Below are 14040 nucleotides of genomic sequence, written 5' to 3'. Positions count from 1 at the left end.
CTCAAGGAAGAGGCAGGTCCAGACAGGAATAGTTGGCTCTTTAGTGGTGTCAAATGACGAACGTTAGGATACAATGGAGTAGGGCCTCTGCCCACCAACAACTCCTTTGTTAGCATCCCATTCAGATGTAATGTTGGTCATGGACCCATCATGGGTGTATGTCCCACTTAGTCTTTGAGCATGAAGTGATGAAGCCTGCTCGGATGACAGGCGAAACGTCTTCTAAGACAACCTGAACAGTCCAGTTGCGATCAATTGAATGCCCCAAGAATGGGTGAATAATGTCTTGTGATCAAGTCCGAGTCCGTGTTTCCCATCCATTTTTGTCCAGGGTGGATCGTCCCTCGCGACATTGCGGTTTTTCAAAAATTAATTAATGAATATGTGATCGTGTACCCCGCCTTTCGCCCGAAGTCAGCTGGGATAGGCGCTAGCATACCCCCGCGACACTAATGAGGATAAGCGGCATAGAAAAGGGATGGATAGATATAAAATGAGTGAGAATATTTACTTATCTTGGAAGTTAAATGTTTCCACGTACCCACCGCAATTTGCTTGCCCCCGATTGGGAATCACTGAGTTTGATGCTGCAAATGTGCGCAGTGTATCAATGCGACTTCCGGGTCATGACGGCAGGAGCTGACTGGCATATAACATTTAGGATTGATGTAACGTGCTGTAAGTGTGTGTGACCAGAAATCTTTTGATAATGCATGTGATGTGTAATTCCTGCCCCTTCTCAGTGTCGATACATACCACCCATTTTGACCAATCACGTACGGCTTTAACAGAAAAGAAAAAAATCCGGATCCTTAACGTCCAAGAGCCGGATGACCGGATCGTTCGCGAACGACTCAATTCATAGCACGCAAGCAGGTCGGTCGCTGCGTCCGCTAGCTAGGTAAAATGTTTTTCCTTTGTGGAGTTTTAGACTGAATTTCTAAATATCTGTGCTGTAGCCATTTTTAAGGTAGATCAGAATATAAAATAAGCTTAAGAGAATGTAGCCTGCCTTCGCAGTATTCTTCCGAGGCTAGTGGCGTCCACCACGCAGCATAGTAAAACAAAGGCACATGTGCTAGCAGGCTCCGCCCCTGCCATGTGACAAGTGAGTGCTGGGCCGGCTGACTCAGGCGCTCCGTCACGCCGCCTCAGTCTGGAGTCGCACAATTATGAAAAAGCAACCTTCCGTTGGAGCTGCAGCCGAAGCGGATCTCTCCAGCGTCCACCGGGCTTTCCCTTCGAGGCTAACACAGAGCACCGCCGATAGATGGATAAAAGCCACGACGAAGCCCCCCCTGAGTCTCAACGGTGACGAGAATGGTACGTGGTCCCATACGTCTTCTAGCCGCCTTTGGGGGTGCTTTTGTCGGCTTGTCAAATTTGCGCCGGTGAATCGTCGTGACTTCAGTGGCAGGTCCACCTTTGCAATCTTTGGCTTCCTCAGCTCAGTTGGAGTCGCTTGTAGTTTGACAGTTCCACTAACACACTGTGACAAATACAATTAAAAGACACAATTGTGCATGCCTAGCGGGGAATAAGCCCGACGGGTACACACATACCCACACGCACACACACGAGCGCACGAGCAGGCTAAGTGGCTAGCTCGGTAGCTCTACATGCTAACTAGCAGCCTGATGTTAGCAGTGGCGTCAAAAACCTCTTACTGAAACACAAATGTTGACGTCCATGAAGACACATTTGTGTCCGAATGGCGACGAACACGTGTCGGCATCGCCAGTGACAGTAGCCAGGGTCCGTTTGGACACTTTGTCCTGTCAAGGAAGGCCGAGGGGTGCTGCGACATTGTTTTCACCGCCGTTCGAGCCGTGTACTCCCGCCGAGGACTCTCCATTCCTTCCGGGCGGGAGAGAGCTCCAAGCCTGGAACTGGCATTCCCACACATGAATCCCAACTGTATTATTAGCCTGATTTAAGCAGTACGTTGAGTACCTTTTAGTTTGCAACAGCACTTTTAAAACGTATAACTATTTACTGTCCCGTCATGGGTACACGACGCTAACACAGTCTGGCTTGCCTTTACAAAGATAATCAAGCTCATTTTGGGTTGGCGCTGTCATTTAGAGGATCTTTGGCTAGTGTTTTTGCGGTAGTTATATAAAAACAGCAGAACACTCCTGTCTATGGTGGAACTTTGGCTACAATTTTTGCGGTATGTCCTTACAGTGGGTCCTGAAAAGCAGTAGAGCTCTCCAGACAGATGATCTATGACTAGCGTTTGTACAGTACGTCCTTAAAAACCTGTCATATATGGCATATTTACAGTGGGTCCTTTAAAAACAACAGAGGCATTTTGACAAACATATTGCTTTGGTTTCAATGTATAGCTTTTATATGGTAAAGTACAGGAGGAAAAAAAAACCTGACAAACTTCTTTCACCTTACTTCAGCCATGCTGTTTTGTATAGTTTGTTGGTGAACTGTATAATCGTTGTGATGTTCTTTTTCCCCACATAGTGAAATGCATGTACAGTAGATGCCGCTTTTCACGGTGGGTGTTACTGTCCATGAGTAATTGAGATGCCCGCAGAAATGTCTATTTTTGACACACTTCTTGCTCCCGCTCCAAATCTTCTTGCTAGCTTGATGTCGACGTTCTCCGATTTCAGATCAACATTTGCACTGTTGACTCTCCAGTATGCCTCACACACTTATTAAACACACGTAAAGTATAAAGTGCATAGGTACTCAACACTAATGAATGCTAAAGATGATCGATGATCAATGAACAGATGAAATTGGTGTCATGATGTAGAAGTTTCACTTTTGCGTCTCACAGCAACTATGGCGGGTTCAAGGAAACGCCTCTGCTCCGCTGTGGACCGCATTTATAGCGACGCACATGAGCACAAGTCCTTTTTTATGTCTTAGTTCATGTCTAGAGGGTTCTAATGTAAAAAAAATATATTTATAAGGTCTTTAACAGGTTTTCTATGCTCTAACTATGAAAATATATAATTTGTAAATAAGGAATCCTACATTGTAGAAATTCAGTTATCACACTCGGGTTTGGAACCATTTAGCCGCAATAAACTTGGGATTACTGTAAATAAAAAAATGTTTTTGACCAAAAATCTGCAAATTTGCAGGGCCATGAATGCTGAATTGGGACTATGCGGGGATCCACTGTACATTAGCCATTTGGTGGCAACGTGTAAAAATGCCAACCATGCACTCAAGTTATCATAAAAGCATGTGTATATTTTTTTAACATTCTGAATTGTCTCACAAGTGCAATAATAACTTAACAAATGTTAGTTAAGTTACTGTTTCGACAATCCTTGTTGAGGCTGCTCCTTCATTTGGACTAAGTGTCGCTCAAAACCAAAAACTGCAAAACAAGGTCTAGTTTTGGGCCCGCTAATCCAATTGTTACGTATACCAGCATATTCTCCAATTTCACAAGTCCTAGCAGCAGTGACATGACCTCTGATCACATAACAAAGATTAATATTGGGTTTTTGTCTCATGCTTGATTCACTTGTATAATGATGCTATGGCAAGTAGTGCATATAACATTTAATGAGGAAACTAAAGTTTGTGATGACCAAAAAAAACTCCCATCGGTTTCCCACAGCGGAAGCCTGAGACAGTCACATGCCCCAGCTTACCCCTGGACTGGATGAGGGTCACTGCTTTCTTACTGCAGCTCACAGCAGCAGTCTTTCCCTGCATGCTGTACTCATGTGGACCATAGCTCTGTTATTGTAAGCCTCTGTTTGTTACTGAACAGCGCTGCACATCAGTGTTACATAAAACCGTGATGTCAAAAGTTAACTAATCCGTTCCTGCGTCAAACTGCTGCTGTCTGAATTGTACAGGCTCTGTATTAAGACACATTTTAACGTTCTTAACTGTGGAAAAAGTTAACTACTGCTAATATTAACAATAAATTGTGCATTCACCCTTAGCTTTGATGGTGGGCAACGGACGTGTAGCATATGTGCTACACACACATGTTTTTGGTGTTAAAAAGAAGTTTGGAATGGGAAAAACAACAACCAGTGCTGTGCGGATTACAATAAACAAGATTGCTGCTGGTGCTTGGGTGGAGAGTCTTTTCACATAAGCTGGTGTACGTTATTGCTGATTTGTTGTCTCTTTACCCATATTGTACTGAGCAGCCAGGGAAGATACTTGTACCATGTAATGTACTGTAATATCAATTTTCTGTTCCGTGGTCACCATCACACTTTGGTGCTATTTAACTTACTGTATGTCCTATATTTATTTTGGATGCTGCTCAGTCTTTAGTAGCCTCTGAGCTGGGTATAACAATCAATTAATTGATCGATTGTGCAGAATATTTTGTCGACTAATTGCATTTTGAGGCGAATTGGAGTACACGATTGGCTGCATTCAACAGTCGCTAAAGAAGAGCATGATGTCAGCTATAGCACTATATATTAATCGTATATATAAACTAATAAAAAAAGAATTCATTTATTTAGATTAAAACATATCATCCATTCCTACTCTGAGCTGCTCAATAATTGTCTTGCATCAATTGGTTGTGCCCTCTGATAAACTTGTGTGTGTGTCTGCGGCGTGTTTCTAAGCTCTCTTATCCCACACTCTAATCCATTTCCACCACACACACAACTGCTAATTCGAAGATGATTGATTAGGTTTTTTCAATTGGCCTTGGAGACAGCCTTTAATAAGGAAATGGCCACGGCTTTGAAGTTGCGTATTGAAGTGAAGTTCCTGCTCAGCTTGCATGTTTGAGAGCTTGTGTGTAGATAAGGGTACAGTAGGAGCAGTGTTGTCCTACTTCCTGCTCTTTACCCAGAGCATTAAACCTGCTTCTCATTGGCCCACATAACCATAGGCGCCAGATGTTGTAAGAAGAAGGCATCACATGCTATACAGTTTGTATTATTGGGATGCACACTCGCTGGAAGGTATAGGGACGAGGCTAGCTGGCATGACACACTTCCTGCACTATGCACTACTCAGCCATACCCAGAGGCAACAAGTGTGAGCGTCATCACACTTGGGTCTCGTGACTGTTTCACTGAAAGTCCTCAGAAGTCTGCAATAGATTTCAGGCGCCCGTTTATCACATAAAACAAATGTTTCTCCACCCAGAGAGTTCATAAGGATTGTAGTTGCTGTCTCACTTATGTTACAGGTGATACATGTTTAAGCCTTTGGTGGTGGTCGGAATTCTCTTAACTACTATTTTCAACAATTTTAAAGAAGTCTCACAGGTGCCACAATAGTGTGTTGGCCAAAATCTAGCCTTGATGCTGGAATTTAGTTCTTTTAGTAAGTCCGAGTGGGAACACCCCCGTTTTGTGTGTCTGTAGGTTTAATGTTAATGAGCTGTGTTTGTCCATACCTGTCTCTGAGCTTTTAGTTAGTTAAGCCATTTGTATGCTTGAAAATGCTTAATGTAGGCACAAAATACATAACATAATAATAATAATAATAATAATAATAATAATAATAATAATAGGCGGTATTCAACCACAAAGCATCATGATTTATTAATTGATATATTAAGAAAAAACGTGATAGAGTCAAGCCGTGAAATTCTAACAGCAAAGTGACAAGAGATGACTGTACACTGTTACGGACGGGAGGACACCAACGTTAAGCAACGCTAGCATAGCTATGTGAGCTACAGTTAACCATGCAGTCACATTTTAACAGCAACATAATGCTTGTTTAGCTTATTTGCTGAAGAAAAACAAAACGGATCTTTGGCACAAAAGCTGCATTTTAAGATGTGTAGCGATGCTTTTATTTTATTTACAAAGCTCTGTCAAGTGGTGGGCGTATGCACGGAGTGCGCTCACCCAGCAGATGACGTCAGAGGGGGGCATCATGTCCATGAGGAAGGGCTTCTTTTTTCTTCTTCTTGTTGTTCTTGTTCTTGTTCTTCTTTATAGAAACCTGGATCCTCCAACACTACTGTGAAAACGAGTGCAAACAAGTGAGGGAGATTTGGCCATCATAAACAGGCTCTAGGGACACAGTATTGTCAGAAGATTATTAGAAAGTCAATTTTGCATAATAGGGGACCTTTTTAAATGTTATTTTCTTTTAGGTTGCACAGTGCAATTACAGCGATGACGTTATTTGCAATAAAGAGTGACAGTGGTGTGGAATAAAGGCTATGAGGTGGAAAAAGTCCAGAGAAGAGACATGGCTCACTGAGGCACGGAGGATGCCCCAGATCCTGCTCAGTGTTATCACGGTGCTCATATACTATGTAGTGGTTGATTTGTTTTTATTCACGTTATTGGTACTCAATCTCCATAAGAAGGTAATAAACGTCAATATCAGAGTTGTATGGATAAAATAGGGAGTAAAACTACTACAACTGTCGTCTTGCATTGCAGTGGATGCGGAACCCTTGCAGCCATATCCCAGGTCATGCACTTTGCTGCCCAGGTAAATAGAAACTAAAACAGCAGAAATGCATTTCCTACTTCTTGTCAGCCTCTAAAGGCTGCATTTTTGGGCTACTGCACGCTCTAAAGTGCTGACCCCCAGTGCTTCTGTTCTATCTGATGGGCAGTTACATTGCCAGGGCAGATGTTATCAAGCCTGGTCTTACGTCACACGAAAGAGTGGCTGGAGGAATGATTGCTTGACCAGCCAGCTTTGTTCCATAGCTGTGTGGGGGAAAACGGAGGAGAGGCAAGGTTGTGTGTTTGTGAAGACACCAAATAAGCCCAATTTCAATCAAAACTCCCTGAACTCAACTTTATTGAAAAAAAACTGTGTGGCTACTATACCATGTTTCAGGAATAAAAAGGATCATAAAACTCTTATTGCTGTGGAGCTCTGATATGAAAAGGCAGAGAGGAAGAGGGAGGGAGGAGGTTGAAATGTCTGTGTGATTTTGGCAGGGCCATCCAAAGAGAGCTCCAGTCTTTTGTTGGCTGACATTCTCAGGTACCATGGTTACAGGTTAGCCGAGCTCAAGCCGGTTTTATCTGCTACCTAACACTTTGCTGCTGAGCGGCATTTCACCAAATCTCTATCAAGGCTTCTATGGAATTACCTATATCTGTGGTCAAACGGGCACTTGCATGCTAGTAATATAACATCAACGCTATGCAACATATGTATTATATTATTGAAGCGACCCCTAAAGAGGAGAAAATGGATGGATGGATGGATGAAAAATATGACCACTACTCCTGCCAGTTATCAATTACAATAGCCACATTTGCTTTGCCACCTATAACGCAAAGCCAAGATGTCAACGTTTTGTTTCGATAGCTTAGCACTCTCTCTGCACAAAGTCTTAAAGGGTACCTATTATATAAATTTTTGGGCCTTTTGTATTGCGTTCTGGACTCCTGTAGAGCAGGTACACACGATAACCCGCACAGAAAGCTTTCTAGATCTTCCAGACTCTGCACCTCTTTCTGCAGTGTTTTCCCGCCTCCCACCCAAACAGTCTGTGTAATTTACTTCACCCACGGCCCTCCTCCAGGTACGCCGCCGCTGAGATTGGTCACACTCCCAAGCACTCCCGAGGACTTCCGGACAGCTGCCGAACCCCTTTTGTCCAATTAGTTAAACAAAATAAAGACAGTCGGGACACTGAAAGTGTTACTTACAGCTTGCTCCTCTGACTCTTCAACACAACCAAGTAATGTTGGAAAGGCGTCGGACTTTGGCAACAGTTTGGCGGATAGTCCAGCTTCGTATTGGCCCATGTTTACGTCCCGTGTGAAGTGCCGTTGACAGATATTTTTCTCTTGCTGACCGGGAATCAGCAACGCCAACCACTTCTGCCTGATGCTTTCCTCTTTAGGCACACCCGAACAAACATTTCTTGGGAGCCATATGTGCTAACAGTGAACAGAGCAGAGCGAAGCATAGTGGGGGGAGGGCAGGCCTACAGCGTTTGCCTGGGCATATAAGGAAGTCCGGGTTGCATTGACGTATATGGAACGATGAAAAAAACCCCCAAAAAACTCTAAAACACAGCGTGCATAGCCATCCCAAACTGCTTTCAGGTCTCACTTCTAAATGCGCAAAACCTCATTATCTGACTGATTGGCATCGTTTAAACGCAAGAATACAACATTGTAACAACATTTATAGGTCAGAAAAGAAGAAAAGCATAATAGATCCCCTTTAAGCCTGCGATATGCACGAGCACCTGCACGCACAATCTACATGTCTCCCCCGCCAGTTATTAAAGCCAACTGCCATCCTGCTTATTAGAAATAAACCAAAAGACACTTAAATAATCCTCAAAGTCAAAGCCGGCGAAATGCTCAATCTCTCATGCTCGAGCACGGGAAGCATAGTCGTGTCAGAAAGTTAATGCAACAACTTGCGTTTTATAATGACATCAGTACAGCCTCAGCCACTGATACCACTACAGTACAACTGTTTGGATGCATGTGTGTGTGTGTGTGTGTGTGTGTGTCCAGTAGACACATAGGTGTTTATCATTGAGGCCTCTGCCCATACACTAATCCTGTCCCGCGCCTCCTTCGTTGGGGCCTCCCTCGCCCTGGTCTTACATCGACTCGCTCTCAGACACATTCATCTGCCACCCAAGCAGCTTCTTACACATTAACTGTCCATGTCGTTTGGTAAGGCTGCAACCTTTCGCTGATCACTCAGCTTTTAACTCAACCGGATTTTTGCACGGCGTCGCTGTCGACTTTGATACTCAAGAGAGCATTGCACTCGGACCAGTGCGTGGTGATTTGATGCTGACGATCCGGCGTTGAAGGGAGATTGCGGGGACTGCGGTTTTGGTCTGGGAGATGCACCAAGGAGCACTGGAATGTTCCTCTACAAAGCCCTTAAACACAGAGATGAAGAAGAGCACAGTCAGGTATGCCGTGGAGCGATGTCGTTATAGGTTTGTTTAGGTGTTGCCAAGCGGACTCCTTACGGAACTTAACCAACCAGTAATGTTAGGGACCTCAGAGAGTGGTCAATCCACAAATTGGAACGAGATCAGGTTGGACTCTAATCTGGATCAGATCCAGATTAAAATTTGGTTTGACACTACAGATGTCCTACCCTACATGCACATCAAATGTCATCTGAATAACATAAGATTTGACAGTAAACAACTGAAAATAGTGAATAGGATTTTCCAGATTCAGCTAAATGTGTAGTCTGGGTCAAACCTGGATACAATGTTGTTTACCAAAGTTAAATACTCTGCAAATGTAATCAAAATTGGATATCTGATTTGATTTATTAGCATCTGAACCTGTGAAGATACAATTTTCCATTGTAAATTCAGGTTGCACCCAAATGCAGTCTGGATCGGATCCAGATAAAGTTTGGTAGGATATTACAGCTTTTGACTTCAGTGTTCCCTTGTTTATTGGTTCCTAAAATAGCCCGCAATAAGTGAAATCTGCGAAGTAGCCAAGTTAATTGTTTTTACAATTATTATATACTGTATGTTTTAAGGCTGTAAAACCCCTTACCATACAATTTTATACACTTTTGTCAGACAGACATTAACATTTTATCACATTTCTCTCTTGTTTAAACACTCTCAAAAAAAGTTCAAACCTTTGTTTGAATTTTAATGATCCACCTTTTAGGTCGGACACAAGAAATTATTTAGTGACTTGCGAGTATTTCACTCTTCTGCCCCTTTGTCCTGCCGCCGTTCCGCCGTAGTGTCTTTGTCTCCTTGTTAAAACATATTGCTGCTGTTGTCGTATTTTCCTTGACCTCCTCGAACCGAAGATTCCTTAATTCCGTAATGGCGCCCTACAGCTGCAACTTCTGCCTTCCTTCAGCATGTCCACAAGTCCAACTTTTTGTGCGATGGTCGGCTTCCTCTGCCTTTTGGGTGCAGAATGTTTCGTCAACATTGTGGGTTTTGTCGGGGAGAAAACGTGCAAACATTCAGTGTTCAGAGTCACACGGTTAGCTGCTGCTTCTTCTATTGTTTATTAGCAAGCAGCTCACATGGTTAGCTAGTTTTCTAGCAATGACCTCAACAGGAAACGGCACAAAGGAGATTGACAATGGCCTACAGCCAATCAATCAGGACACAGAAGACAATGTGCGGTACAGACAGAAGAGAGAGAGAGACACAGCAACCTTGTGCTAAAGCACAGAACTACAACATTCAAACTTCCCACAATGCAATTCTTCTTAAAGAAGGCTCAGCCTGTAACAGCGTTAATACATTGTTTACAAAAAAAAAGCACTAAAATTGCAAACAAATCAGCGAGTCTGCAAAAGCTGAACCGCAATGGAGCGAGGGAACACTGTACATTTTTACACGGCAGATGTCATCTACATCAGATAAGATGTGACAGAGATTATACAGTAAGAATATGAAAATTCATAATAGGATTTTTCATTTTAAATTCCAGCCAAATCTGGATCAGTTTTGGAGTAGAACTTGTTTTCACTTCGGATTGTAGCTGTGCCTACACATCATGTTATTTTCAAATAGCGTAAGATTTAACAAAGACATCGAAAATTTGTGAAATTAAATGTGATCGTTTATGGTTTTATGGTTTATTACAGCCAAATGGATTGGATCCAGATTAGACTTGGTTTCAATTTATAGACTGACTCTTCAGTTTTTTCAAATTGCGTAAGATTGCACAACAGTATAAGTGTCTCAACTGATATTAAATGGGATTTTCAATCGTTTATTTTAAATTGCTGTCAAATGTGCAGTCTGAATCAGATGTGGATTAAACGTGGTTTAACTTCTGGTTGGTTTCAATTTCAATTGGGGAAAAAAAACAACAGATATGATGAAGGGATTTTGAAAATATTTTATTATTGATGTCATGCAACTGTTGTCCACCCTACTTCCTGTTATTATGTTTTAGGTTCTTGGTGATGTTTTTAGGACTAGTTGAAGTTCTTGAATGGATTCCTTCTGTATTATGTGAGGGATTAGCTGTACTAATCAGACTGAGGCCTTATAATGGCCGAAAAATAAGTCTTGAGGTATTAATCAAATGCCTGTTAAAAATGCTTGCTTTAAGGGGAAAAAGTAATAAAGTGATTATCTTTTCAGCCCTTAGTCGTTTACCAACACTTTCAGCTCATGTAGCTTCTCAACTGTGTGATTTCTGTCTTTTGATTGCTCTTGACAAAATTCTAACTGATTTACTTTTCTTCTTTTATTTCTGACAGTCCCAGAAACCCTGGATAGAAAGCACTTTCACCAAGAGGGAATGTGTGTACGTACTTCCAGTGTCAAAGGACCCCCACAGGTATGTGTTTGCACTCCAGCAGTGAGCCTTGTGGTGGTCGCCATGGATACGCCATAATTGTATGGAGGCCCAAACCTCAACCACCACCGCTCCGCTCACATCACTGTGGCTCAATGAGTCTGGTCTCAACCTTACTCTCTAATGTCTGACTGTGATTACGGTGTGTAGACATGACTTATTTTCTCTATGTCTACTACAACATATTGAGTAATATGAGTGTAAAGGTGACTACAGTATAGGGGTGTTATTTCATGTCTAGAGGACTCTCATAATGTTAAAAAATATATTTAGAATCTCAAACAGGTTTTCTGCACTCTAACTACAAAAATATTTCTTGCATAAATATATATAAGGAATCCTACTTCACAGAAATTCACTTTTGACAGTCGGGTCTGGAACCAATTAACCGCGATAAATGAGGGATTACGGTACTACTATTTAACAGTTTTCTGTACATACCACGAATATCCAAACTTTGGCTCAGGGGCCATTGCTGGCCCGGACTTTGTCCCATAAAAATCAATTAAACACGGGCCGGACCATGCCGATTAATGATTCTGGCCAGACTGATGTTTGGACACCCCTGTCCTAAACATCATTTTGTATAACTATAAAGTTTCCCACAGTTGCATCCATGTACTGTTTAACTCGCTTTGCGTGTCAGCCATCTCCGTTTTTAGTTACTCTTTGAAAAAGTTGCATTCCTCCCTCTCGGTTTGTCCTATCAAGTTATTCTTTTTCTACGTGTTTTCTTTTGCATCAATAATTTGCCTTTATCGCCCTAACTCCAGTACATGTTGATCACAATTGCTGATTAATCAGGCAAAATGAAATGCACTACTTGGCTGCAGCCAGCAGAAGCGTTGATTAGTTAGTTCGCTGAAGAAGTACAACATGACATCAGCTATGGGAAGTAGAGCTACATTCATGCACAGCTCCACTGTGGCACAACCCCTGGCAGTGTTATTCTCAACACAACACTGTCATGGAAACAAGAATTCAGAACATTCAGAAAGAGATTCTCTGAGCGCCTTGGTGGCGCACGTGGTGGCGTTCTTGCGTCATTACACTCCCCTCGACTGTATGAATTGACACTTCTGCTGCTGAATGCTTGTGTCATGTGTTCAAATTCCATCTAGATGCCTTCCAGGATGCCAGATTTGCCAGCAGCTAGTCCGGTGAGTATTGCTTCAGTAGTCTTTTGTTTCTTGCATTCTTCTTTAGTCTGGAGGCAGGATTAGCTCAACAGAATCAGTTGCGACCCAGAAAGAGCCTGAAGGCAAAATCAGTTTGTGTATAATGCCACTGAAAAGAAACCTGCCCTAGGAAACACATAAGCTCAAGCCTTTGTGCATCAGGATTCTTCACTAAGATAATCATTTCAGTGGAGAAGTTCATTTCGGCCATTGTTGTCTCAACCTCAAGCTTATTAGGTAAATAATAGCAATAATAACTAGTATCATTTATTATAATATAATATAGCAGCTTTTATAGCTTAACTTGAAAATGTTTTCTTACGACTACAACATTATTCTCCAATAATAGTGATGGCCATTCGTGATAGCGTTTCTCCTTTTGTTGCTGCACCTTTTTACCAACAATAGATGTTGTGAACCACATAAACAAGGCAAGTCAAGTCAGCATTACTGCAGCAATTTAGCTTAACACTCATCGGGCTGAAAGCAGTCGTCAGACAACACCATAAAAAGCCTATGCCATCATCATGATAGCATAGAACCTCCAATTTGTTTGGACTTCAGAACTATTTTTTCCCCATAGGAAATAATGGAAATAGAAATACTAATCTGTTCCAGTGTTAAATTAGCACCATCACACATTCTTTGTTAATTGTACAGGCAATGTTTAAGTAACACTCTTAACTGTCATACAGGTGAAACACTCCTAATTGTACCCAGGTGTAATGCAGTAGTCACATAAGAGTAAAAAGTTAACACCTTAATTTGATTGCAACCATTCTTCTCTTAACACAGCTTGTTGACGGTGGTCCTTGTTTTGGAAAAGTGTATGGGGGGAGCCCAAAAAGCTTGTTATGTGTGGCATGACCCAGGAGGACCGTCTGTCTTTTGGAATAATTGTTACAAAAAAGCCACAAAGAAAAGCAAGTAATCCTTTGATGTCACAGGGGATATGCAGACATCTTGCCTGACGGCGTTTCTGAAATACGACCTCAGGGTTGTGTAACTTTAAAGGTTCCACTGTATTCCCAGTATTACTTTTAAAAAGCTCCATCTCACCCGAGTACTTGAAGGTGTATACAGTATGTACTCTTTGTTTCATAATGGTGTATGACAATAAATGACAAGTGAGTTGCTCATATAGTAAGATGCATTTGCTCGTGCAGGTGCTGCTGCGGGCGGCTGGTGCGGCAGCATGTTGGCTTCACAGCCAGCTTGGCCAACAAGTACTCGGATGTGAAGCTGGGTGAGAGCTCCGGCAGGCCCAGGCCGGAGCTGGAGGAGTGGTCGGTGGAAAAACACACAGAGGCCAGACCCACTGACGCCTATGGTGTCATTAACTTCCAGGGAGGCTCGCACTCCTATAGAGCCAAGGTAGGAGGGGTCTATATAGCAGGGCACATAGTATTCAACTGCCGACCCACGGGCCTAATCAGGCCTATCAGTGGGTGATGTACATTTTTGTAGCAGATTCCTGAAAACACCCGTGCTGTCAGAAAAAGAACTCTTTGACTAGCGTTTTGTATTGTATTTGTACTTTATTTATCCCACAGCGGGGAAATTCACTTGTTACAGCAGCAAGCACACTCGACCAAATGCGACCAAAAGAAAAAGTAAGAAGAAGA

The 14040-nt window shown here is 42.4% G+C and overlaps 1 protein-coding gene across 5 annotated transcripts in view; it reads left to right on the top strand.

The window, feature by feature from the left end:
* The first annotated feature begins 888 nt into the window (after positions 1 to 888).
* Positions 889 to 14040, top strand: part of trpm7 (transient receptor potential cation channel, subfamily M, member 7) — a 45157-nt gene continuing 32005 nt past the window's right edge. For 3 of the 5 annotated variants that reach the window (XM_054770184.1, XM_054770185.1, XM_054770186.1), the window contains exons 1-4: positions 889 to 1323; positions 11140 to 11219; positions 12359 to 12397; positions 13582 to 13789. In XM_054770184.1, coding sequence (XP_054626159.1) covers positions 1321 to 1323; positions 11140 to 11219; positions 12359 to 12397; positions 13582 to 13789 — 330 coding nt within the window. In that variant the 5' untranslated portion in view covers positions 889 to 1320. Of the gene's footprint in view, positions 1324 to 8776; positions 8843 to 11139; positions 11220 to 12358; positions 12398 to 13581; positions 13790 to 14040 lie in introns of those variants that run through there. The other 2 variants (XM_054770188.1, XM_054770189.1) reach the window with 2 other exon arrangements.

Source organism: Dunckerocampus dactyliophorus, chromosome 3 (genome assembly GCF_027744805.1).
Source record: "Dunckerocampus dactyliophorus isolate RoL2022-P2 chromosome 3, RoL_Ddac_1.1, whole genome shotgun sequence".
NCBI lineage: Eukaryota > Metazoa > Chordata > Actinopteri > Syngnathiformes > Syngnathidae > Dunckerocampus > Dunckerocampus dactyliophorus.
The sequence above is the reverse complement of the archived record's forward strand: the minus strand, read 5'-3'. Positions and strand labels throughout refer to the sequence as shown.